Here is a 26,230-nt window from a genome sequence, read left to right as displayed (position 1 = left end):
CTTGAGCCAACACACTCAAAAAGCCTCAAAAACCCATATGCAGAGTCCATTACTTGAAAAAAAAACTACCCATTCTCAACAATTGATGCATGTGTAATTGCAGTACTTTTGTCTTTTCTTCCTTTCATAAAGACTTAATTATTTACAAGAGGTTATTTTGAAGAGAAATTGGAATTAAGAAAAGTAATTAACTCTAAAATTGAGGGATAGAATAAGTTTCGGTTATAGAAACTACTAATTACAGAACCTATACCTTGGATCATTTTCAAAAAGTTTGCCTCCTGATACGAAACTTGATGATCTATAGGTTCATTAAGATGGCAGCATTGCAACAAATTCTCCAAAAAGGAAACCATTTTTGGCTTTTTTCTCAGTAGTTCTGTAAACAAAAAAACAAAACAAAAAAAAATTAGTTAAATAATATACTAAAATTTCCTAATGAGAATATGGGGTTGCCTTAAGTTTTGGAACTATATTACACACAAAACTTGAGGGCTGTAGTGTCATTATATCTATATATTTCCTTCTGAAATACATAAAATTTATTATCACTCTTAGAAAATGCTACTATTTGTGCTAAGACTGCAAATTAAAGTTTTTACTATTCATATTAATGCAGGATACTTCCTATACCCTAGTATTTTAAGTCCACATCCTGAAAACAACCAAACAAATATTTGAATTTATGCACGCAAATAACCTCACTGAAGACCATAATACTGAAGATCAGAGCACCATCTGTAAAGTGTATTCATAGACTCCATAGCTCATTTACCCAGCACACTAACTGAAAAACAGTTTGGAAATTTGTTTTCCTCGTTTTTTCAACCAGTACAGCTCCTGTTTCAAGTACACAGCCCAAACCCAAACTGCTTAGGAAGGCCAGTTTCATAAGGTCATTCACACAACTAATTTTCAATTGCAGAAATTTTAATAAAGAGCAAGTAGTTGTGCCAGGCAGCTGAAGCAAGCTATTGCAAAACATCAAAAAAACCCACACCTATTTACTCATCACCATCACAGAATTTCCCCAACAGTAATACAAATAATGAATTTGGCATCAACTCACATTCAGGAAAATCTCTAATATACCCTGCAGGTGTGCCAAGCAGAAAAGCAAGACCAGCCATTGGGTGTGTCAAATTCCTTTGACTGCTACCAGCAAAATATTGCACTTTTCCATCTCTAAGATAAACTTACAAGATACAACCAAAGATCCAGGAAAGTGAAATTTCCCTTGCAACTAAACAGAGCCTGTCACTTTGTGACTTACTGCAAAATAAATTCCTCCCACAGGAGGAAAACAAAATCACTTTCCCAACAAATCCACTTTGTAAGCAGCCTATTGTAAGATATCAGAGAACTTCCAGTGTTCTCAGCTTAGCTCACATTTAGGCTTTGTACACCTGCATTTGTGCTTATGGCAAGAGGCTTGAAATTACTCCTAAGTATGAGGAAGATTAAGTTAAGGCTGTAGTTCCAAAAAAAAAAAAAATAGGTAAAATATGATATTTTTCTAGACTGCATCATAACAAGGCAGGGAGAAAGTTCCAACTTGTTTTAATAATTGTCCCATGTATATAATCATAGTAAACCTTTTCCATAGCATCTTTTTTTTCCACCTCCAAAGGGCTTTAGTTTGTCTTGAATGTTACAATGTCGGGTGCTACCTAACCTCAGCAGGCTGGGTCAGAACAGAACCACAACTGCTCACACCCACAGTGACCTCCCTGAGAGCAGCCTCAGACCACTATGATGCATTTGAAAACAGATTTATCAGGAATATATCTAGAATTATACTCATACGATAAATTCAGCGGGGAAAACGTGTTTTGTAACATACGGCATGGCAAAACAGGCAAGAAAATACCCACAGCACCAAGCATTATCCACATCATTTAGAAGTCAGTAAGCCTTCTTTTATACGAGAGATTCCAAAAGACTGTGTTGATGTGGTAGAAATAAATTTTCTTTCCACTTTTGAATGATATTTTGTGTCCCAAAATGCTGGCAATTTCATTTTTATTACGAAGTTCCTTGCTTAAAATGTCGTTTGTAAGTAATAATAGCTAAAAGAAACGTCGGCTGCAGTGTCTGCGTTTTAACAGTGGATGGCACCATTCACCTCAGAAATTGCCTCCCTAAATATTAGATTACATTCTTATGTGTGAACCTTGTAGCATAATTCAGCGGGAAAGCAAAATGCAAATATCTAAACAACAAAAAGAGGAAAAAAATTATAGTCTTCCGGAAAGTACTTTAGGGACGCATCTTTCTTAAATATGACACTCCCTGTCAAAACCCTGTCCCATGCAGAATGAGTGTTTGTGTGCAAATGCACCCTGTGTACACAGATGTTTGGGTTAGGTTATTTTTTCATTTTGCCACTGTCACAGACAATTTTTTTTTTTTTTTGGCTCAAAGAATGACTTCAAATTCAGATTGGAAAGTGTATATAGCAATACCCGGACATAAGCTTTTAGCGAGATTTTCCTATGGGCTAAGAACTGCAAATTGTCATTTGCTTAAAAAGTTCTAATAGGGATACAAGTGGCTTTATAAAAATGATATTTCATATTTCTGTATTAAGCCTTTCCTGGTTTAACATACAAGTAGATTAAATATTTTTTTTGTTGTGCATTTAAATGTACGTATTTTGTTTTATTTTCCCTTTCCTGGTTTAACATACAAGTAGATTAAATATTTTTTGTTGTGCATTTAAATGTACATATTTTGTTTTATTTTCCTTTTGGAAGCTGTATGTAAAAGCTCCTAAAATCTAACTTCACAGTGATGCTAAAGAGATGGCCAAAACAAGCAGGAATCGAATCGTTCCAAGGGGAACTTGGAAGATACTAATCTGTGTCTGGGATGGTATGAAAGGAGACATTTACTCCTTTGTACAACAGCTGGTCCGTACTGTCAGCTCCAGGCACTCAAAAGTCAGCAGCAGCCCCAGAAATACTTTTTAAGACCTAATCTTAACCTTCACGTCTCTTTAACAGTTTGGGGGTGGGGGGGAGAGCTAAGTAAAAATGCGTCCTCTATATTTTCCGAGCTATCAGAGCTATAGATTTGGGGATGGGAGCTACACTTCTGTCCCCTGTGGTCAGAAGGGATAAAGCTTGCGTTTATTTTTAAATGAAATCCAAGCATGCAATACCAGAGCTGCCTGTGCCAACAGTGTGTTACACCAAGGTTTCCCCGCCAGGCGGGCGGGAGCCTCTGCCTGCGGCCGCGGGGTGGGGAGCGGCCTCTCCGGGGCTCTCTGCCGGGAGGTAAGGGATACACATTCTCCCGGGACACACCGACCGGGATGAGAGGAGCCGAGGGGCGGGGAAGGACCGGGAGGCGGGGCCGGGGCGGGGCGGCCGCGCCGGGAGAGCTCTGTGCAGTTCCGGGCTCCTCAGCACAGGCGGCGAGCTGCCGGAGAACGGGGGCCGTGGGCAGTGCAGCGCCCGGTGCGCGTCCTGCGGAGGGTGACAGAGCTGGTCAAGGGACTGGAGCATCTCTCTGACGGGGAAAGGCCGAGGGAGCTGGGCCTGTTCAGCCTCGGGAAGAGACGACTGAGAGGGGACCTCATTAATGTGTATAAATATCTAAAGATATTTATAAATGTATAAATATCCATGCCAGGAGGATGGACCAGGATCTGCTCGGTGGTGAAACCGATATGTATAAATATCCATGCCAGGAGGATGGACCAGGCTCTGCTCGGTGGTGAAACCGATGCATAGGAAGTTCCACCTGAATATGAGGAAGAATTCCTTTCCTGTGGAGTGGCTGCGCCCTGGAACAGGTTGCCCTGAGAGGCTGCGCACAGTGTGGAGGTGCCCCAGGACGGCCTGGGCGCGACGCTGTGCCGTGGCCTGGCCGGGGCGGGGCTAGGTGGGGCGGGGCTAGGCCGCCGGTGCTAACCATGGCGGCGCGGCTGCGGGCGGGCGCTGCCCGGCGCCGTCGCGGGCCGATGACGCGGGCGGTCGGTGCGGCGTTTCCCGGTGTCGCTGTTCCCGGTGCGATGGGATTGCGCGCCCCGCGCTGATGGCGGCCCGCAGGACACCGCACGGCTCCGCGCCGGAGCCCAGGGTGGATGAGTTCACCGTCCCCGCCGAGAAGAGCCGCCTCCTGGAGCGCAGCCGCGACCGCATCGAGGGCTTGTTCGAGGTGCGGCTGGCCGTGCTGGAGGCGCAGGGGGACTGGCGGCCCGCGCTGCAGCCGCCCAACGCCAGCGCCAGGATCTGGGTGCAGCTGGCGGGCTGCACGAAGGCCGTGAGCAGCGCCAAGGTACGGGCCCGGCGGGCGCTGGGGCCGCGGGGTTGGCGGGCGGAGGGCCCGCCGGAGCGGAGCGGCACGGCCGGGGCCGCGGGCTGGGGGAGGAAAGGGTGGGGAAACGCCGAGTGCCCCAGGAGGAAACAGAAACGGCGCTGCTTTGGCAGGTGGATGTGTGCCCGGTGCCAGGGAGTCTCCCGCCGTGTTGACATAAGCGCAGGGAATAAAGCGAAACAACTCAGCTGGAAAGTGCGAAGTTCACGGGCACGGCGTTATGAAAGAGTCCAGCCCGCAGCTGAGGGGTAGCACCGGTGGGGATGGGCCGAGTTCTGTTTTAGAGCGAGATTAAAATGTTTCGCTTTCCTTCTTCCTCCCGGAGTCAAGAAATTCCTCCGAGTTGTTTGGGCGTTGCCATGTTTTGCCTTACGGACTTCCCTTATTCTGTGGCATTTAGTAGCTCGTTGGCAAAGCTCTCAGTAACGCTTAACGCAGCTATTATTTCCTTCATGTAGAAGTTGTCAGACCTGAACAGCTTCACCAGGCTGGAGCAGGTAGCTCTCTTTTCAACCCAGCTCTGATGCGTGAAGAGATCTGCCTGTGCAGGTTGTGTCTCAGAGGGGGCAGCAGTTGCTGTGGAGTGTCTTCAGGCGTGTTAAATGTCTTGCACAACTAACCTTTGGGGGGAGTTTCTCAGCAGTGATGCTGAAATTGATATTACTCATAGTGAGCCTGGCAAGTACAGCTGTTTGAATCATGTGATGAGAATTTTGGTGTGAGCCATAGCCAGGCTGAAGGTCCCTTTCCAACCCAAAATCTCGATATGTGGGTGTTGGTCGGTCTGTTTGTTTAACTACGCTGGGATGTTCATGGGGATCCGGAGCGTGTGTTTTGTGACTGATTTCAGACTTGGCAACCCGCTTTCAAAAACTTGACTCGTTAACTGTGTCCTGCACGTGTTCCTCAACATGGAATGCACTTCCTTACACTGAGCTGTAAGAAAAATACTATGAGTATATATGGGGTTGAATTATTTGACTCTGAAATTTACACTAAATCAATTTGCCTGGGCTCAGACAATCCAGAAAATGTTACAAGTAGCTGTTCTTCTCCAGGCATCTGCAGCACAACTTCCCTTTTTTCCAGGAAATTAAAGCACAAGAAATAAATAGCACAAGATTTCCGTTTTCAATTGCTGCTTTTCCTAAGAAGATAAAAAGAAATATTTTCTACTTTAAAGGGTATAAGAAACTTGATTTCTCTTATTGGTAGAGCAGTTTTCAGACACTGTCTGGAGGAATTATTGTATAGAAAGTACAATTGTTTGTCTTCCCTTGAAAAGTTTGGCGGTAGCAATTTGTGTTATAATTTATCAGTCACAGGTAGGTTCTCTGTTGCTACTTAGTTAAAAACAAAAGTTCCTAGATTTAGAGTAGCCATGTCACCAATTATGTTATCTTGTTGCTCTGCATAAGCAGTCATGTGATGAGGAGGGCGGGGAGAGTGACCCTGTGGGTTTTGCTGCGGAAGCACTTTGTGCTGATATGCTCCTGAGGCAGCCTGCCTGATACCCGTGATGATGTAACTCGAGGTGATAGGAAATGGGCTTACGTGATTCATTACCTTGTGTTGGTTCTCTGCTCCATTTAAAAAAATTAATGTTTGAGAGTAAATATGCGTGGTATACTTGGGATTCTGCAAATGCAATGACTGCAGCTTACAAGTTGGTTTCACTATATTAAAGAATTTTAAGCACAGAAGGAGGCAGTTTGGGAAAAATAATGTTATCTGAAAGAATAAATAGTATACTGTATTGACAGAGTTTTGAACTCTTGACACATTTAAAACAAGGTAGTATAGTGAATTTACCGATTTACCTGTATAGCTTACAGGTGGCAGAAATAGCATTGGGGGGTTTTTTGGTTTGGTTTGTTGGTTTTTTTTTAGGGGGGGGTTGTTTTTTTGTTTTGTGGGGGTTTTTTTGTTTGGTTTTTTTTGTTGGTGTTTTTTTTTGTTTTGTTTTGGTTTTTTTTTTTGTTTTGTTTTTTTTGTTTGGTTTCGGGGTGTTTGTGTGTGTGTGTTTGAAAATCTTGAGCTTCAGGAACACAGAAGTATCTGGAACCTGGAGTTTTCACAGTCAGTAACAAAAATATAGGATGGCTGCTGGCATGATAAGCCTTTGGAAATGTACTTTGAAACTTTTTAGAAGTTCAGGTTTATGAACTCTAGTGAAAGGCATTTGTTCATGAAGAGTTTTCTTTGACCAAAGAATAGGGATAGGAAAATAAATCTCTTCTGACAGTCTTTTAAACTGTTTGATCTACAAATTAAGTTCCTTGTTACTATCAGATATAAACAAGAGAATGTAAAAGAGCCTTCTATGAGATCTATTTAAAATAACTTTAGATATTGGTGTTTTATTTCTATTGTCCTGTTTACTGGTAGTGTTTACTTTCTGACATGACTTTTGCTAAGTTTGCTTTGTTTTCTAATGTTTCTGTCCATTACTGACTTAGTAAAAACCAACTGGATATATTATGTTTTCACAACTATTCACTCTGCTCGTTTTCTCCTCTTAGGAGTACATCAAGGGAGTGTGTGAACCTGAGCTAGAAGAAAAGGAGTACTACCCAAAGGACATGCACTGCATCTTTGTTGGTGCACAGAGCCTGTTTCTCAACAGTCTTATTCAGGATACCTGTGCTGACGTAACAGTGCTGGAAATGGGATTGCTCAGTATTAAGGGGGGTGCAGAAGCTGTTGTTATGGCTCAAAGTCATGTGCAGCAGTTTGTGACGCTTTTTGAGAATAATGAAAGCTTATTAAATGACAATGAATCAGAGATTAAAAAGCAGTTCAGACAATTTGTGGAAGCACATGCAGATAAGTATACAATGGATTTACTGATTTTGCCTAGTGCACTAAAAAGAGAGCTCCTAGCTCTCACCCACACTGCTGTTTCTGGAGGGAAGATTGACATCATAGATCTCACAGGCTCTGAAAGCCCACAGCAACTTGGACAGAACAGCACCTCCAAAGTCATTGCTGCAAACAGAGAAGGAGGGTCAGATGGGGAGGAAGCAAGAAGCAGTGCTGGCACACCTGTAACTGAGCTTACAAAGCAAATAGACACTGTGTTTTCTGATGCTTCTGAAACAAGATTTGTTCCCATAAAGGACCCTCTGTTAGAAGCAGTGGCCTTTAAAGAGAGGCAGTCATGTAAAAGAAGGTCCTCTGATGAGGAGGAAAGGCTCCCTAAAAAGCATTTCTCTTTGGAAAATGATCAACAAGTGGAATCTACTTTACACAAGAATCCTTCGGACCCTGATGCAGTTGTTGATCTGGTTTTGGATAGCTGCAATGAATCAGATGGTCCTACTTACTGCCTTAAAGAAGGTGATGCTCTCACTGAGGAAATGGAATATAAGATTCTTGTGAACTTTTTCAGAACAATGGGATATTCCCAAAATATTGTAGAAAAGGTTATCGGTGTCCTAGGACAATCTGTGGAACCATTAATATTGCTAGAAGAAATTGAAAAGGAAAATTTGAAGTTTAAAAAAGAGCATGAGCAGTCGTCTCAAAAGTCTAGAACTGTCAGTGTTCCTTTAGGAAATAATGTAAATAATTCACAAAAGCTAGAAGACAAAGGCATTTCTAGGAATAAAAGTCCACTTAAATCCAGTCATACTTCAAAGGAGACAAAAAATGAATATCACCAAGTAAGAGATGATGCAGACACACAAGTTGATGCAGAAGATAAAAAGCATAGATTGGTATGCAAATCTTCTTCCCCTCCCAGCAAAAATTCAGTTCTGGCCTATAAACAGAGAGATGTTTATGGCCCTGGTAAGAATCACAACTCAAGGTCAAGCAATATAGAAACTGATGGTGGGGTAACTTTCAGCACTGTGCATGCTGGAGCTCTAAAAGATGTTGGCTTTGTAGCCAGAGGGAGCTCAGATGTGCAGCATATCTCAAGTAAGAGTAAAACTGCATTTCAGCAAAAATCTGCAGGGCCCTCAACAGTACAGAACAGCCAGCCTGGTTCTGAGGAGCAGCTGGGACACTGCAGCTCTTCTCAAGCAAGGCCTCTCCACCAGCGCCTCTCCCAGACCTCACATTGTGACAATCCTGTCCCAGACCGGTTACTGTCTTCACAAAAACACCCTTCAAATCCAGAGAGAGACACAGTGGGACCACATCCAGATCATTCAGTTACTGGAGTTCAAAGGTTTTTGGACTCTCTGAAGAAGCCATACAAACTGGAGTTGATAAATGAACCTGGAAAACCATATTTAAAACATATTATTATTGATGGAAGCAATGTTGCAATTTCGTAAGTATAGTTCCTTTCAGCTATCCCTTTATTAACAGTTCAATGAACTTTCAGATTAAATGGGGGCTAAGAGGTTTCAGTGGCATGTGTTAAGGTTTTGCTAGTTAGGTTTTTGGTGTGCATGTACACAGTTGTGCCATTTCAGAGTAACCTGGTTTGAATCACCAGTGTTCAGCTCAATATAACATTTCAGTCAGAAGTAATCTCAAGGCAAGCTTTGCTCTGTTGCAATCAGTATTATGCATGATATTTAATTTGCCTTGCTGGTGCCTAACAACGAGGCTAAATTATTGTCAACTGAAGTGGTTTAGATTTGGGGAATTTTTTTGTGCTCTTAACATCTTGTAGTTTTAAAATGGAGGTTGTCATTTATTAGTAACATGTTTTTCCTCCAACAGCATTGCATTGCTTGGATTCTGTTATTTTTTGCAAATGTATATATGTATATTTACCAACTATAGTGCATTACTGAGGTTACAATATTTCTTTTATGCACCCCAGGGGATTGGCTGCACACACATCACCTTGTAGTAGGGCGTAGTAGCTGGATGCTATTGACATACAATCCCCAAAAAGGTTATATAACAACTGGTGCCTTCTACCCAACCAAATGAAAATTGGTTATGAAAGGTAAAAGGCAGAAGGGCAGAAAAACCCATTGAGATATTAAAATGTCCTACCAAATAAACAATGTTTGGGGGCCAGTTGGTTTGATCATGTAGGTATTCTGCAGCTTTCCTCTGGCTAAATAAAGCCTCATTTGTTTCTTGCAGTTCATAAAGTGAAGAGTTGTTTGCAAAATTGCTTTGAAATGTTCTCAGTTCTACTTCTTGATACCTTGAGACTGCTTCCATGCAGTTCAGTTCCATGCTGGTTCAGGGCTCTTATGGCCTCTTTTTTTGATGGGGGTGTGGGTATTCATGCATCACCCACTTGCTTAGATTAATGCTATATGGGTTTCTGAATCAGTGCTTGCCTCGTGTCATAAGTCTAGAAAACTGCAAAAGCTGTATAATAGTTTCTTTTGGCACGTGCAGCACGTTGTTCTGTTATCACATTGTGTCAGGCTGCTTGTGGAATGAGAGAATGCCCAGAGTTTACCCTAGCTGCTAACAAGTATTTTTTTTTAATTACCTGGTTTTGTATGCTGAAAACAGGCATTTTGAGGGCAGACTGCCACATCCAGTTGTTGGATAATTTAAATTTTATTAAAATGTGGAAGAAACTCAGAATGAAAGAATAACTGAATGGAATTATATCTTCCTAGAATAGTTTGTAAATAATATGTACTTGTGGTGGTGCATCCAGTCAGAAACATCAGGTGCCCAAACAAGGTTGGAAACAAAGGGTAAGCAATTATTCTTTGAAGCCTTGGTAAACTATTTACCTGAATCATAGCCCAGGTGGAGGGGCACCATTGTTCCCACGCTTTGGGGAAGAAAGCCCGGGAATTACCGAGTTGGGTTGTGGCTGGGGGGACACTTACTGCTGGCCAAAGTCAGTCATCCTGTAGCCAGCAGTCCTGAGTCCCTTTGAGCTCTCCTGTGGCTCAGCAGCTGTACCAGCACCTCCCTGGAGTGGGACACTGCTCAGAGCTCACAAATCCTCACCTTTGTCATACCCAGAGGACTGTTCCTGGTGGCAAAGCTCCCACACACCTCACCATGCTTCCTGATGTGTGACCCTTTTCTGTTGGGAAATGCAAAGGAACTTGGTGTGAGCATTTCACTGATGCAATTTGTTGATGAGTTCCTTTAGCACAGACAATTAGGCCTTCACATTGTGTACCTGTGTGTCTGAATTGATCATGGTATGCGTGGTACAGCCTGAAATCTACAGTTAAGTCGTTGTTAAAACTATAAAACTATAGCGAGCCCTGTGGAATTGCTTTGTCAATGCTTAAGTACTCGATGATTAAGTGCTACTAAACCCTCTTGCACCCTTATCTTTGCATCCATATGCTTTGCATCCTCACCCTTCTGCACTCCTGGCTTCTGTGTAAATCAGTACAAACTGAGTCTAATTTGATCTTTGTATGCCTTAACCTGTGCAGTAAATAATGAACTTACTCTTCACAAGTTCACAAGAGTGAATGTTGCCTTCAAACTCTGTAAAGCCACATTTTCACAAATTCATATCCAACCCTACCTTTGGCAATACCTTTGACAGTGTTCCTTTAAGCAGCCAAACCACTCATTTGCGACAGTATTTACTTGAGGTACAAACCAAAGGGAAAATGTTACGTGTCCCAGAAGGCAACCTGCTCTTTGCTGCTTGTGATCATCTTTTGTTTAATTTAGGAAATACCTTTGTGTAGGGTCTTCACAGGATTTTAAAGAAATGGGACAGGCACAACCAGTATTTGCAATGGCATTTGGAGAACAGATGCAGTCTTTGAGGTGGATATCTTGAAAAGACCATCTTGCTGTGGTGATTTGCTGTCCCTTCAGGTGTTTAACTCAGTTAAAACACTTCTTATTTGATTTAGTTTAGGGGTGACATATTTTTTTCATATTATAGCTTACATTAATTCTACATGTTATTTGGTAAAGTTGCTGCTATTTGTATGCTTTTTTAAGTTGCAGCAGAGCAGGATTTTGCGATCATTCAGGACAAATATGGAACTGGTTTTCTAAGCTTCAAAACCCTTAAAAAACAGTACATGGTAGTTCAGCCAGTTTGGAGCTCTAAAACAGGAGGATGAACAAGCAGAGAAAGCATAAATTTTGACATGAGTATTGAGACCTCTGCATTTCTTGAGAACCAGCTGAGAACCATTAATTCATTGAAAATATTTTAACAGAATTTTCCATTTTAATGAATTGGATGCCTAACTTGAACTTTAAATGCAGTCATCATCCCACTAATTTATGTCCTAGAAGATTTACAAAGAGTAACCTTTCTATGAAAATTGCCTTCCTTTTTTGACTGTTCTTGACACCAAGAATGCTTATTTTTATTAACGTCAAGTGTGGCCTAGTATTTTTTTTTCCTCTGAAAATTCTGTCAGTAAGTCAGGGTTTTTTTGCCTTTTATCTTTCGAATACAGCTTATTCATTTTTCTGCCTTTCTACATAAAGAACTCCACTCAAAATTCAGAGAACCTTAATATATTTACATTTTGATAAACATACTTTTTACAGAATTTACAAAACTAGAAAAGGATAAATGAATGCTAACAAAGGCTGAGTTTCACTGCAAAATATTTCCATGGAATTCTTTTAAAGACCATTATGTTGGGAAGATTTCTTGGTAGGTTAAACTAGGGTTTAAAGATAGGATTCTGTTCAAAACTAACAGGGCTTACTGTTAAGAGTTGTTGGTTAATGACAGGTTAATAGCACTTGCCTATTATTTGGGAGACTGGTTTTAAAAAGGAATACCATTTGCTCACTTGTTGTTAAAAGTACTTTGTAGTGATTTGACATCTAATTCAAAACATAGATTATACACTGTTTTGCAAGAAATGCTTTGGCTGTTCATGCCATCAGTGCTCAATCAGTGTGGCTTTTCTAGGGAATCGTATCTTTGTTTTGTCTAAGTGTAGCCTCTACATGGAAATGCTGCAGTCTGATTAGACATTTAATTGTGCTATGTGTTGAACAAGCAAATAGGGTCATTGGGATAATTCCAGTTGGGAAGGGCCTCACAAACTCATCAGTTCAAGTCTTTGTGTCCCCTCATTTTAGGCAGTTGCTGGTTTTTCTGGAAAGTCACTTAAGGGAGTTGTAAAAACAGATAATTAATATCTCATTTTTTTAAATGGAGAAAAAATATTAATGCCAAAATACAATGTTTTGAAAATATTTCTTCAAAGAAATTACATTATTTGCTTGAGAACAATTGTTCAGACTGTTGAAATGAAGAGAGAGGAGGCCCTAATAGTTATCAGAGAGCTGTTCAGATGTAATCCTTGGTAATCAGTTGAACCAAAGGTGTTCTATTTTGTAGTAGGATTGTATTTGGAACTACTGCAATATTGGATTGTTATAGTTTTAATCTCTACTCAGTAGAGTTCAGAAACCATCACTATGGGCCTCTTTTTTTTAAAGTGAAACCTGCTTCTGATTACTCCATTGTTGTTGTGCTCAGGAAACTGAAAGGAGACTGAGCTATAAAGTTGCAAAGTGATGTATCTGTTATCTTCTTCTGCTGAAGAGCTCTTTCCATTTAGAAGATTCCTTATCTTTAACACCAATCTGCCTTTTCCTGAGGCGCTATGTGGGACTTTCAGCTTCGCTTTGCAAGGTTTTGTTCCATTTTCTTTGTTTTCCTGGTAGTAAAACCCTAGTGAATTTAATCTCCCTTCTTTTTGTTTCACCCTCAGCCATGGTCTAAGGAAATTCTTCTCCTGCAGAGGAATTGCAATAGCTGTTGAATACTTTTGGAAACGTGGCCACAGGAATATTACTGTGTTTGTTCCACAGTGGAGAACAAGACGTGACCCTTCCATTACAGGTGAGGGACATTTCCTAATGTTTCCTTAATTAAACCAGACTGTAACTAATTCTTTGGGACTTCTGTGAAGAATGAATGGAGAAGGAATGTTTCATCAAATGTTGAGCAGGAGCAGTCTGGCTGCTCAGCATGAGTAATTGGCTTTCCATACACAGTGTGAGACCCTGAAATGCTCTTTAGGCTAACAGGTGTGCCATCAGTGGAGGACTTTTGGGGTTGGTTTTTTTTGCTCTTTAATTTCTAGTTTTGAGCTCTTCCCCATTTTTATATGGTATGAGCAATTCTTCAGCTATCAATGACATTTCTATAGCTTAATTGGTACAAAAATAGCCAATCTTCTCTCTGGTAATTTTGTCTCAGACTGATTGTCAAATCATGTTTTAACAGAGCAGAATTTCTTAACGCAGCTCGAGGATGTTGGAATATTGTCTTTAACCCCTGCAAGGATGGTTTTAGGAGCAAGAATTGCTGCTCATGATGACAGGTACAGAATATACGTAGTTTTAAAGTCTTCTTAAACGTCTGACTAATGGTTGTAAAAGCTCAATATTTCATGAGCAGTTCCGTTAGCTAGTTCTGCAACCTTTCTAGACAGAGATATGCATCCAACTTAAGACTGAGTTTTACACCTGTTACATTATTTCATATATACAACATATCACTGCTATGTATTCAGAAAGTCATGGAGCACTACAAATTTTCATGGCAATTAAAAAAAAAAAAAAAGCTGTCTGAAGAAATTAATGCTCCAGTAATGTTTTTATGCTTTCCTTGTCATCACTCTGTCCCTGAATTGCCTTTTATTCTTGGGGCACAAATCAGCTGCTGATCAGATAGTATTTAGCTCCATTTTCTTCTTGATGCCATGTTGGCATACAGACATTTGCTGTGTGTTTGGAACAGTGTATTTGTTACAATGCATAAGCCAGTGAACTTCGAAGTTCATTTGACCACCAAAGATCAGCTTTAAAATCTGGGGATCATCTGTCAGTGAACAAGACACAGTAAGCTTTAGGAGTCTGTGGGAGTTTCCTAGTACTTCATTAATGTTTTATATATACCCAGCCTTTCATAAGAAATGCTCTGGCAGTGTAGTTGAGATTACTGTGGAAATAAGTGTTGTAATAACTTATTTGCACTTTTGTTAAAAGCATGCACTTTCATTTAAAAGGACACCATCCATTATCTTGTGGCTAAAATTGTTTCAAATGACAAAAAAATGTATTTTCAGAGACATTATAACAGAAAGCAAACATTTTTTTTCTTAATAAATCAGTAGTTAAGTCATAGTTTAACAGAAGACTTCTTAAAAAGTGTTGACAGAGCAAACCACTAATATGCAGAACCCTGACTTGCAGAACACAGACATTAATGCTAAGCAAAAAAGTGTATGGAAATGAGTTTGTGTTGGATTGTGTAATAACTGCACAAAGCATGCCATTTACCTGTCCAAATATTTAGATCATGGGGTTTGGGGGCTTTTGCGTCTGTGGGTTTGTTTGTTTGGGGTTTTTTTTAATGGGGAAGAAAACATCCCATAAAAACTGCTGCACTATATAAGTGCATGCTACCGAAAACATGGTTGTAAGTTTAAGTGGGTAAAACCAGTAATTTCCTGGTAATCAAGGTGCTTGTTTTCATGCAAATAGATTACTTTGGGATGATGAAATGTTTCATTTTCTAAGTCTTTGGATTGTTTTCAGCAAAACAAACTTAGTGATCTTTGAAATTAATTTTACAGATTTTTATTACACCTTGCTGCTAAAACTGGAGGTGTTATTGTGACTAATGATAACTTCAGAGAATTTGTGACAGAGTCGCTTGCCTGGAGAGAAATTATTCAAAAAAGGTAATTATTGAATTTTTGTGAAGTCTTAAAAGGATGGCTGTCCTTGCAGTTGTGGGCATTCTACCTACCTAAAGATTTTGCTATCTTTAATTAATCTGTCATGCAATTCTGGTAGATCCAAATAAAATACTCTGTGACTCACTGTGGTGATTCATGGCCCTACAGTCATGTGTTGAGTAGTCTAATATCCTTGTTATTCATATAGTCTGTCATGTATGTGTGTTAATTGCTCTCATAAGCAGGAGCTTGGTGTAACAGCATGTGTGTCACATCTGAGGGTCAGTGTTGAATTTGTTTGAGCAGTCCACTTTCACAGCCCCTCTTGTCTGAAAGCTCATTTTTTTCAGGGAGACATGATAGCTGATGAGGATGTAGTGTCACTTTTAATTATTCAGAATCAATCACTCTTTACTCAGGTGGGACATATTGTCACAGCTAAACAAAATGAGCTCCTGTAGCGTGTCCATGTAGCCATTTCCCTGCAGTTGTTCTTTGGGTTTAGATGAGTTCACTTAGTTACCAGATATCCCTGCTTCATCTTGTGGAGTTTGTTTCTGGTTGTTTCTTCTTGTTTGTTGGGTTTGGGTGTTGGGGATTTTTTTTTTTCCAGTTTCAGTTAAATCAGTTATTTTACTGCTGAGGTGTGATCTTCTTTTAGTAAAATTTCCTACTAATCCCTCAATGTCCCAGACATTTTCTGAGGGTACATCTGTTACAGTGGATGGAGTCAGTATAGCTCTAATGAAATAAAGAACTAAAAACTTGCCCTGGATTCTCACAATATAGCTGTAAGACCATGGAATTGATGCTGGCTAATCATGTAGGCATTTACATAATTTCTTGAGTAAATTCTACCCAATTCAGGTTCTGTTCTTCCACAGAACTTTAGCAAGAATACTTGGTGTGGCTTCTTGAGTCTGTGGTTTGCCGCTTCTCTTTCCCGGCTAGCTGATGTTGAGAGTGGGGGGCGGCAGCTTTTCCCCCTCGGGCTCCATGGAATCCCAGTTGTCAGTTGTTTCGGCGCAGTATAAAACACAGGCAGCGCACACGGGTCCCAGGGAAACTTCATTTGATGACAAATTTCCCCTTTCTCTTCCTGGGGCCCTGATTAAGGGGCCAGCAAAGACTTATATCTCAGGGGAAAGTCAGGGGCAGACCCAACTTCCAACAAATTAGGAGAGTTGGGAGTAAAAACCTAGGCTGGGAATAACAGTAGTGAACCAATAAACTTCCAAAGAAGAAAAACAGTTTTAGGAAATGGGTAAAGTTTGGAGAAATAGAAACTAGAAACTAGCTGACAACATCTCTGGGAAAAGGGTGGAGACAAAAAAAAAAAACAGCACCAAGGAAAACCACTAAATCACAAATCAAACCATAGACCTACTGATAAATCAAAAAGCACGATACAACAGTGGTTTTTAAAGAGCTTATGTTAACATCTGGTATTAGTTTTACTTCTGGGGAAATTCCATTGTACCAAATCTTCTCCTTGCAGACAAATTTCAGTTGAACTGGGTTGTTGTTTTTTTGGGGTTTTTTTATGCTGATTTCTACCTGTCCCAGAGTGCTTGCAGAAAAAAAGTTTTGTGTCTTAACTGTAAGCATTTAATACTATATTTGCTAGTTGTGTGGCTTTCTGCTAACACAGGCTTTTCAGCTACATGACTGAAGATCCTTGCAAGGAAAAGGAGTTAGAACAACCAAGAAATCTCTGATCACCTAGAAAATTCCACAGTGATCTTGTTGCAAATCTTCTGTCATAAAAGGGTTGCTGTAAAAAAAAAAAAAAAAAAAAAAGGGGGTGGGGGGAAGCTCTGTTCTGCAGTGTAATAGGGAAAATTCACAGCTCCCATGGAATTAGACAGATTAGACAGGAAATGCTGGTTGTGTCTTAGTTGGGTTAACTAATTAGTCTTCAGGGACTCCTGATGTGGTGCCTACTCTAAGGAAATTCGTCCTGTGCTGCAAAGGTGAAGGATAACAAGGGTGAAATACCTTGTTATTTAAAAGAACTCTCTTGCAGGTTGCTCCAGTACACTTTTGCTGGTGACATATTTATGGTTCCTGATGATCCTTTGGGAAGAAATGGACCCAGATTAGATGACTTCCTTCGAAGTGAAGGCTGTTCTAGGTATAAACACTGTTTTCACTTTTGTTTGACACAGTTATTTCACATTTGAAATAAACTGTTCTCCTGCTTCACTCACACACTGTAAAGCACAGTAAAGTTAAGCAGGACCACTGCAGCATGTGGCAGTTTAGCAAAAAAAAGAAAAAACAACACGTTTTTCCTGTTACTTCAGTTCGTTCAGAAACTTCTGGTGACATTTGCCTCCGAGATCTCTCTGAGAACTGAGATAAGTATGACAAAAGCTTCTTCTGAGATTTGGCTGTGGTGGCTTTCATGCACTGGTGTGTTAACAGCACCCAGAGGTGCCAGAGATGTGGGTATCTGTTGTTAATTACACTGATGTTATCTAAGACACCTTGGTTGGTCACTTCTTCAGGTTGGTCACTTCTTCATAGTGGGACAATAGGTGCTACAAACACCCTGCCCTGCACTCAGGTTTTTTTGCTACAGGAGAGACACTTCACCTCATGGTTGAGGGTACCTTATTGTTGCCAAAACAATTTTGGAGGCATTGTTATTAAATATGTTTGTATTAGAGTAATATAATTGTTATAATTATTGTCATTATAAATATTAATGAACATAAATTGTTCATTTAAGATCAATGTACTTTTTTAATGTGCACATATTTAAAGTATGAATTTGCTTTGCATGAACTGCCAAGATTTGAGGGTTAGTTTACTCTTTTGCACAAGAAAATAATATTCTGTTCTTTCACCAGTTTAGGAATTAGAAATGCTAAGAATTCTGAGGAGTATTGAGAGAGCTTTTAAAAACAAGGGAGGTAACTTAAAAATTTTTAATAGAAAAGGGAAGCTATTCTTAAGGATTAATACAAAGAATAAACAAGAATCTCATCTGTTGTAGGTATTTGAGGAAAGTAGAACATTTTTATACCATAGATTACAAGCTGATATGAAAATAAGCGTGTTGACATTAAAAAAGGAAGTGCAGTGTTAGAACTCCAGAAGGAAATGCTGAATATTCAAGCTCTTGTACAAAACCTTTGAGATGTTATTTGGAACACTGTGTTTTACCTGCCTTTATTTGAGAGAAATAAAATGAAAACTGAGTGTTCTGAGGTAGGTGAGTGTGATGATCATAGAAATGGAGAGAGTCTTGTGAGAAGACCACAGAAGAGCTTGGTTTCTTATCTGTAAATTTGGAACTGGAACTAGGCTTTGGTGTTTGTTTTGGGGTTGGGCTGGGGTGGGGGGGGACCAGGAAGAACAGAGAAAAGCTGCCAGTGCCAAGAGTTAATTTTGTTCCTTCCTTGTGACTTTTCTATGTGATTTAAATGATGCAGAAAGCATAAATGGCACCATGAACAAGATCAGAAACTGGCAGAATCTTCAGCAATTAGAAAACCTTTCCATACTGAGTAACTGGAGGTGTAATAACCCAAATGCTTTTAAAATAGAGCTCTGTAATTTAGGTTTCACTTGGTGGTAGGAAACTAGACTGTAACATGAGTTCCACTTCACATTTCTCTGGTATCTGCTGGCATCTGAAGTAGACTGACCTTCATATTTTGTAGTGCTAGCAGTGCACAGAGTAGCAAAACTTTTTAAAGTCTGAAATTAATTGCAATAATTAAAGAGTATTCAAATCCTGAGATTGCTAAAACATCTTCATTGCCCTGTTAAGGATACCATACAAGGGAAGCAAGGCTCTGATCTAAATATGAGCACAGCTCAGTCCAGAGCAGAAGTACATGAGGAATAGTCTTGTGAAGCAGTCTTGGAACTGATCTGTCAGCATTTTCACATGCTCCACGTCAGTGTACGTGTATTCAATGCATCTTTTTATCTATACCTTCCTAAAATTTGCTGTAATCTGCCAAGTAAAGGACTCACAGCATATTGAGGCTATTCCTGGGTGATATTAATGTTAATTGTGCCAGATTCATATATTGAGATCTGTTATGCCTCCTGTTTTGTTTCACTTTGAAAGAATGCTTGTCATTTGATTCCAGTCAATAAATGGCTGAGCAGCAGGGAAGTTTAAGTTATACACACTTGTATTTTCTCTCTCATATACAGAGAGAACTACAACTAGCATGTCCTTTAGCTTAATTAATTAAAAATTTTTCTTTTGTTCCACAGAGATTCCTGGTCAACACACAAGGCTTTACAGAGCAGTGGACAATATTCTTCTGAGACACCCTCTTTCGTCCCCAATGTGAGCAGTAGCTGTCGACAGCCTGGGGGCAGGGCGCTCTGTGATCATTCACTGGAAGAAAACACAGAGCCTTGTCCAGCAATTCCACCACAGAGATCTCCCTCAGAAACAGCCCAGCTAAGAGAAGCCCTGATCAAAATTTTTCCTGACTATGATCAAAGACAGAAGATTGATCAAATACTATCTAATCATCCCTTCATGAGAGATCTTAATGCACTGTCTGCCATGGTGCTTGACTGAATGCTTACACAGCTTTTATATCACAACTGCTCTAACGATTATCAATGTGAAGAAAAATGTCGCTCTTTTATGTTACTTTGTGAATATTAAAAACCTAATTTTATTTGTATAAACAAAGATATTTTTGTGTATGTTCTGTTGCTAATAGATGCCTGGTTTTGGTAAATTAAAACCTGCTGCTACTACCGATTTTTAGTAATATTTTCTATGAAAAAAAACTCCAAGTCTTCTGCTTCTCTTGAATTGCTTGTTAAAGCAGTGGCAGTAGTCCCTTTTGAGCAGTGTGTTGGTACTTTTTACAGAACCCTTTTCCTGGGAGGCAGAATTCCTGCCAGTTTGAGACCCGCCTGTGGGAGCAGCTGCCAGCAGGTGGCGGCTGTGGGCCCGTGAGGAGCCCCGGGAAGGGCGTGAAAATCCCAGAAAATCATTTCCTCTTTCATGCTGGAAGTGCTGTGTGGGGTAGTTAGAAGAGAAAGTGTAAATTCACAGCTCTCAGGGAGAAGGTGTTTTGAATGCTTTAAAAGATCTGAAATTACACTTGTTTTTAAATTGGAAATTATCTTGACTATCAGTGTTCTTTCAGCATAGTTTTAATATCTTTAACAATTGCACTGATGCCATGTCTGTTCTAAGTGTGAATGGTGTGGTGTTAACAGAATATGACACTGTCAGTGTAGAAATGGCTTTTTTTGTGCAGAGCCACAGCTGTAGTCAACTCCACCCCTTTAGATCTGTTCTGGGATCTATCTCAAAAGTAAGGGGCAAAAAAGGAAGATAATTTATGAAAGCTGACCAATAGGACTGCTTTCTAGAGCAGAACAAAGTTAAGATTGTCTGTATTTCTGTACACACTTAAGTCTGTTACTCCTTCCTTTTAACCAGTCTCTGGTGCCAAGGTGTTCACATGAGTAAAATCAAATTAGACTGTAAAGAAAATGTGTGCTCCAGAGCCTACATTCAACTTGTGATGTACTGAGTCTTACCCTAAAGCATTAGTGGCTTTCTCTCCAGTTCCATAGGGTATGAAATCACTCTTTGTTTATATGCAAAAGAGGTGAAATATACTTGAGGAACTGGGGTTTTTGGAAGACTGTTTAAAAGACTGTTTTGAAAGACTTTTTTTTGGATGGTCCTTTCATGTTTTGTGAAGTCAGAAACAGAAGGCAGTCTTGCTCTTCCCTGAACACAAGCAACCTGAAAGAGAATTTGCAGGAAGAACAAAAAAGTTTTAGGAACAGTAGTTACAGCTTCTCAAAAATACAGGTGATGATGAAGAGAGGCCTTTAATGTTTCTGCATCCAAACAGACAAATCTAAATTATTCTTTATTCTATGTAAGTGAGTGGGAGATTTGCTATTCAGGTGGGCAGAGTCCTTCTGACCAGCACGTGTTTGCCAAGAATTAGTTCTTACCTGTGAAGTGTTATGTAATCTCAGAGTTCTAATCCCATAAAAACTCTAGGCAGGTTCCTAAAGCCTGTTTCACTGACTATAGTTGGTATGATTTTAATAAATAGTAAGAGAATAAATCACCAGCTCCCTCACACTGCCTGGGGGGCCTGTGTACATGTGTGAACATGCTCCTTGAAGAACTTGTCTTCTTTTCATTAGGCATATCCCTGATTGCATATGTTCTTTTCACTTTATGGGTGCTAGTGGGGGGATATAAATCTGTTGTAATCTTTATTTCATAGAGAATTGCTTCATGGATTTGGAAGGGACCCACAAGGATCATCCAGTCCAACTCCTGGCCCTTCGCACTTCAACAATCCCATCCCCTGCCTGAGAGCCTTGTCCAAATACTTCTCGAGTTCTGTCAGTCTTGGGGGCTGTGCCCACTTCCCTGGGGAGGCTGTTCAGTGCCCAGCCACCCTCTGGGTGAAGAGCTTTTTCCTGATCTAACTTAAATCCCCCCCACTCATCTTCAACCCTCAAGTCCTGTCACGAGAGCGAAGAGTTTAGTACTCTTTCTGTATTTCTTTCTCCAAAGTCTGTTTCTGAAGCATGCCTCGTGCTATTCAACCTTGGTTGCTGCAAAAGCACATCTAGAAACTGTTTGGAGTGGAAAATACCAGGGACTTTCCCTTACGTGTGAGTTACCCAGCATTTCCCTCTCCCTCCCTTTAAAGGGGTAAAGTCCTGAGACTGATTCCTGGTATGAGGCCAAATGCAGGATTTCTGTGACAAATACAGCATTTTACTGTTAAAATGAGTGTTTTCTCTTACGTCTTAAGGGCATGTAATGTAAACAATTTCATCGCAGTTGTCAACAAGCAAAGTTCAGATGAATCCCAGTAGTCGGTGCTAGTGCTGCTGTTTTCCTTCCTGTTTCAGTGCCTTATTGGGGTAGCTCGTGTTTTGGAAGAGCATTTCTGAACCAGAGAGAGAGTGCCTGTGAAAGTTCCATGACAAACAGTGACTCACAGTGTCTCTTTCTAATACTGGCAGTGGTTCCTTCTGTTTTGCAAGCTTGCAGGCTGTGTTTGATATGAATGCCTTTCCTGCTAGAATTTTGTGTAGCTGCATTAAATGCTATTTTTAGATCTGGGGCTGGTTTATGTTCTGGATAGCTCTGTTTTATTGGAAAGGAGTAGCTCTGCTATAATTCATGTATAAGACCTGTTATTTTCACAAACACAGTTTAGAATAATAATGACTTCGCAGATTCTGAGACTTAATCTGCTGTCTGGTATTTGGAGGAGTCTGGTTGTATAAGCAGGTGTTTCTCTGATGTGTTCAGTTTCTCTTTTTTATCACAGAATGGAAACCCAAGTGCCTTACAACAGTGTAACTCATGGTGTTCAGACTGTTCCTAGCCTTCCTGACTGCCACTGTTTGTGCTGAATTTTGTACATAAATCTACCAATTTTGTATATGTTGGTATGTAACTGTGCATACAGTGGAAATACTGCAGTGCTCAAGTAGATCGTGTAGACAATGACTTCTAAAAAACAAATGGATTTTAGATTTGTACATTTTTTTACCTGTGTATTGTATGCATTCATGTTTAGAATGTGGTTCCATTGTACTGTTCAAACTCTGCTGAGCTGCATATGACAATCCCAAGTATTTGCTGTCTGCCTTGTGGCTCACTAAGTTCTGTCAGATTGCATTATATAATTTTAAATGGCTAATTCAAATGAAGCATTTTTTAAGAAGAAACTGGGTTTGAATGCACTGGGTCCCCTTTTCTGTCCCCACTTTAGTATTTTTAACTGTTTCAGGAATTATATTTTAAGTGTACGTAAGAGAAATAAAATATTACATATTTTTAATTAAACAGAAACAACAGTCCAGAGACATCAGAATTCTGAAATATGTCAATTGAGTTTTATTTTACTATCATTTTTCACCAACTATAGGAATAATTGTGATTCAAATCCAAAGCCAAGCATAATTTTTCTCCCTGGCTGTTGAATGACCATGCGATATTCAAAGTATTGAGTCTTAGTACTGATAATTTTAAGATAAAGCTTTGCTGAGCAAAATATTAAGAGTCTAGTCATCAAAAATAAAAGGCTGGTTTGCATGTGTTTTATACAGCAACACAGGCCGTTCTCGGTGAGAAGGCGAACGCAAGGCGGGGCTGATTCCCGGGTGTCCGGCCCGGTGTCCCCGCGGGACGGGAGGTGGCGCCGCCGGCCCGGGAGAGCCGGGCCCGGCCTGAGGGCAGCGCAGGGCCCGGCCTGAGGGCAGCGCCGCGCCCGGATTGCGGCGTCCCGGTGCTTCGCCGTGTCCTCACGGGGTAGGCTCCGTTCGCCTCTCGGCTCAGGGACCGTGCGCTGGTTCGCTGACACTTTGTGTTTGATAGGCACATGAAATTGGTGGTAATGTATTTACCTTTGATATGAGTCCCTTGAATGCAGAAGTGCGGCCAGAAGTCTGCTGTTTGAACAATTCTGATTGCCAGGAGTTTAAGATACCGGTGCATAAGAAATTATATTCTAAAAAAAAAAAAAGTTGGGATTCAGAAGTATTGCATTAAAAACCCGAGGTGCATCGTGAGGGCAGAGCTGGCTGCCGCGCCCTTGGTGAGGGGCAGAGCAGGATCCAGAGGCAGGAGCCGCCTTTCCGCTGGCCAGTGACCTGGAGCACACAGCTCCGAGGCAGCTGAAAGCACTGCCACCGTGGTTCCTCCTCCCTTCTGTGGGGAGCATCCCCAGCCTGAGCCCAAACAGACCCAGCTCAACGAGCTGTTTTGCAGACAGGGAAATGGGGAATATCTAAAAGGCAGAGCGTGAATGTCTGGGATTATTTTCTGTGAGGAGAAGGAGGAGGTGCACTGTGGTTTATAAATACTTTGTGTGGGAGATCTTCACAGCAGAGGGCCTTGAATTAAAAGAGGCACATCAGAGCCTTTTGCCAGATCTACTGGCAGAACACCAAGAATATGGATAAGGGCATTCTTGACATTCTGAAGCGAAGGGGCATTAAAATAGTAATATTTGGCATTCATTGGGAATAAATTAATGTTTTCTGTCACAGTTGTAGCTATCCACGGATTCTCTACATTAGCAAAACAGAACTTGCCATATTTTCACTTTTAACCAAGTTTTCATTCTCTTGGCTTGTGTGCCTATCAGCTGCTCACACCGAATCTAAAGAGAAATTTCCTGGGCTGAATATAACTTATTGTGAAACATATATCATCAACACACAGCTTCCCAGAGTCCAAACCTGTTTCCCTTCCAGACTTGAGCCAGAAACAGACTTTTGAGTAAATGAATAAGAAGATAGCACTAGAAATGAAACCGTTTTAAAAAATGCTAGGGTGATCATGAAATTAATTCACAGAGTCTCTATCAACTCAGTGTGTGCACGTGATTATTTTTTGTATAATACCCTTCAATGCATTGATTTTGACTAAAAATTATTTAGGGCTCTGATTCATAAACAGTAGATGTTGTAGTGGCCTAAAATGATATTGGGGGTGGTTGCAGGAGATTGACTGCAGCTGCCCTTGCTGGATGCTGTGTGCTGGTTTCTCTGTTGTCACAGCTGGCACAGTGGTTTAAACTCTTGTTGGTCATGAGTCTGAGCCCTCTGTTCTCTGCTGTCAACAAAAATGCAGAGAAGATAAAGATATAGTAGCTAGATTGTTATCCTTTGTTTTACAGCATCCATCAAAGCCCTACTTTGTAAATGGAAATCAAATTAAGCTTTCCAATATTACAGCAGCTATGAGTCTTCCAAATGATGATGGATTGAAATAATTCATGAAAAAGCCCAGGATATCTCATCTATCCCATCTGGTGGATTTAGTCTCAAGGCCTTTCAGGGACATTATTCAAATGTTTCTGGTAGGAGGTGAATGTAATTGCTGCTTGAGGAGCTACTTATGATTTCTTTTAATATAATATTTAATTATATACAAATAATAAAGCAGCTTAAATATGTTTGTAATGTTTCTGTAAAACTATTATAACCCTTTCTTTCTTTCCTCACTGATGGGCTCTTGCTTGTCTTTTATTTGTCTCATAATGTACCAAAGGTGAGTGATGCATTGTGAAAAGGATTTAATGGGACTCTGCATTAAATTGAAGTATGTGATCAGTGTTTAGTCAGTGCTGCAGGGGCAGAGACAGAAATAGTCTGCTGTTTTTTTCCCCCAACTAAGGTATACGTGACACCTTCTTCTTAGGACTACTGTGGTTATGGATTAAATACTAGTGCTGCATGCATATATTCTCTTTCTCCTATAAAATAAGGGGTAGGGTAGGTGTACATTGCAAAAGTTTCACTAGCATGATACCTTCTTATGATGTAAACATACAGAAACACAGGCAAGAGGAACTCAGCTAAATTAAAGAAGGCAGGCCAGTGGGCAAGGAGGAGCCTTTTTTGTTATCAAACTGAGGCACAATAAAGTCAATAGTCCTCCACCCTCCTATGAAAATGGGGCTTTTTCTAAGCATGAAAAATTGAAGTTATGAACATTGGTTTCCAGTTTCTTGCTGGGTGACACAAGCACAAAATCTGTCCATTAGAATCTTGTTTCAGGCTATCTCATGGTTAGTGAATGCAGGAAGGCTGATCAGGTATCAGTGTGCAGAAGGGTGAGGAATATGATCAGAAACACTCAGAGCCTCTGAAACACACTGGGTGGGTGTAGGGAGCAAATTCTACACCACAAGTAAAAATCTGACAGTCTATTTGAAAACTGTGTCTATCCTTCAGAAAAGATTCTGTGAGTTGTAACAACTTATTAAAGCACCACAGGCAGTGTTACTTTCTCACAGACTGCAGTGTGGAATGGGCTGGGTATTGAGTCATATCCTACTGTAAAGTACAAGTTCAACAGGCATAAAATTTTACACTTTCTAACTTTTCATCTGAATTAAGAGCCTTTCTGAGTGTTCTGTATTCTTCTAAGTGATTTGACACTCTAGGCTATTGAACAGTCTTGGAAACAGGTACACATGTTATGTGTATCTTGGAAGAAATAAGGTATATGTATATTTACATGTGAGTGTGTATAGGGCACACCACACACTGTGGTGGCTGCAACCTTCTCTGTGTTCCCTTTCAACCAGGTTGCTCCCTGAAGCTCTCAGCAACCACCACATTGAAGACATCTGTGATAACCCACTCCCCGTGGACTCGAAAAGCAAGGCTCTGCAGACAAGGTAATTTAGCTCCCAGGTGAACAGAATGGGTACTGGAATGAGGGTAACTGATATTATGGAAACACCTGACAGAGCCATCTGATTTAAGGTTCTTCTATGCCACATGATCTGCAAATCCACAGCAAAAGAGAGTCATGTTTT

The 26,230-nt window shown here is 40.6% G+C and overlaps 1 protein-coding gene across 1 annotated transcript; it reads left to right on the top strand.

Annotated features, from left to right (window-relative positions):
- The first annotated feature begins 3,877 nt into the window (after positions 1–3,877).
- N4BP1 (NEDD4 binding protein 1) lies at positions 3,878–19,577 on the top strand. The gene is made up of 7 exons (XM_041400528.1): positions 3,878–4,284; positions 6,846–8,605; positions 12,933–13,063; positions 13,451–13,547; positions 14,805–14,912; positions 16,936–17,043; positions 19,149–19,577. The coding sequence occupies exons 1-7, from the start codon at positions 4,042–4,044 to the stop codon at positions 19,462–19,464; spliced, it is 2,763 nt and encodes a 920-aa protein (XP_041256462.1). The 5' UTR covers positions 3,878–4,041; the 3' UTR covers positions 19,465–19,577.
- Positions 19,578–26,230: the final 6,653 nt, after the last annotated feature.

This window comes from Onychostruthus taczanowskii, unplaced genomic scaffold (assembly GCF_017590055.1).
Source record: "Onychostruthus taczanowskii isolate IOZ18803 unplaced genomic scaffold, ASM1759005v1 scaffold18, whole genome shotgun sequence".
Taxonomy (NCBI): domain Eukaryota; kingdom Metazoa; phylum Chordata; class Aves; order Passeriformes; family Passeridae; genus Onychostruthus; species Onychostruthus taczanowskii.
The sequence above is the reverse complement of the archived record's forward strand: the minus strand, read 5'-3'. Positions and strand labels throughout refer to the sequence as shown.

Coding starts and splice junctions, on each gene's coding strand:
- N4BP1 (XM_041400528.1), top strand. CDS start 4,042: ATGGCGGCCCGCAGGACACCGCACGGCTCCGCGCCGGAGCCCAGGGTG. Junction 13,548..14,804: donor ATTGCTGCTCATGATGACAG/GTACAGAATATA, acceptor TTAATTTTACAG/ATTTTTATTACACCTTGCTG. Junction 17,044..19,148: donor CGAAGTGAAGGCTGTTCTAG/GTATAAACACTG, acceptor TTTGTTCCACAG/AGATTCCTGGTCAACACACA.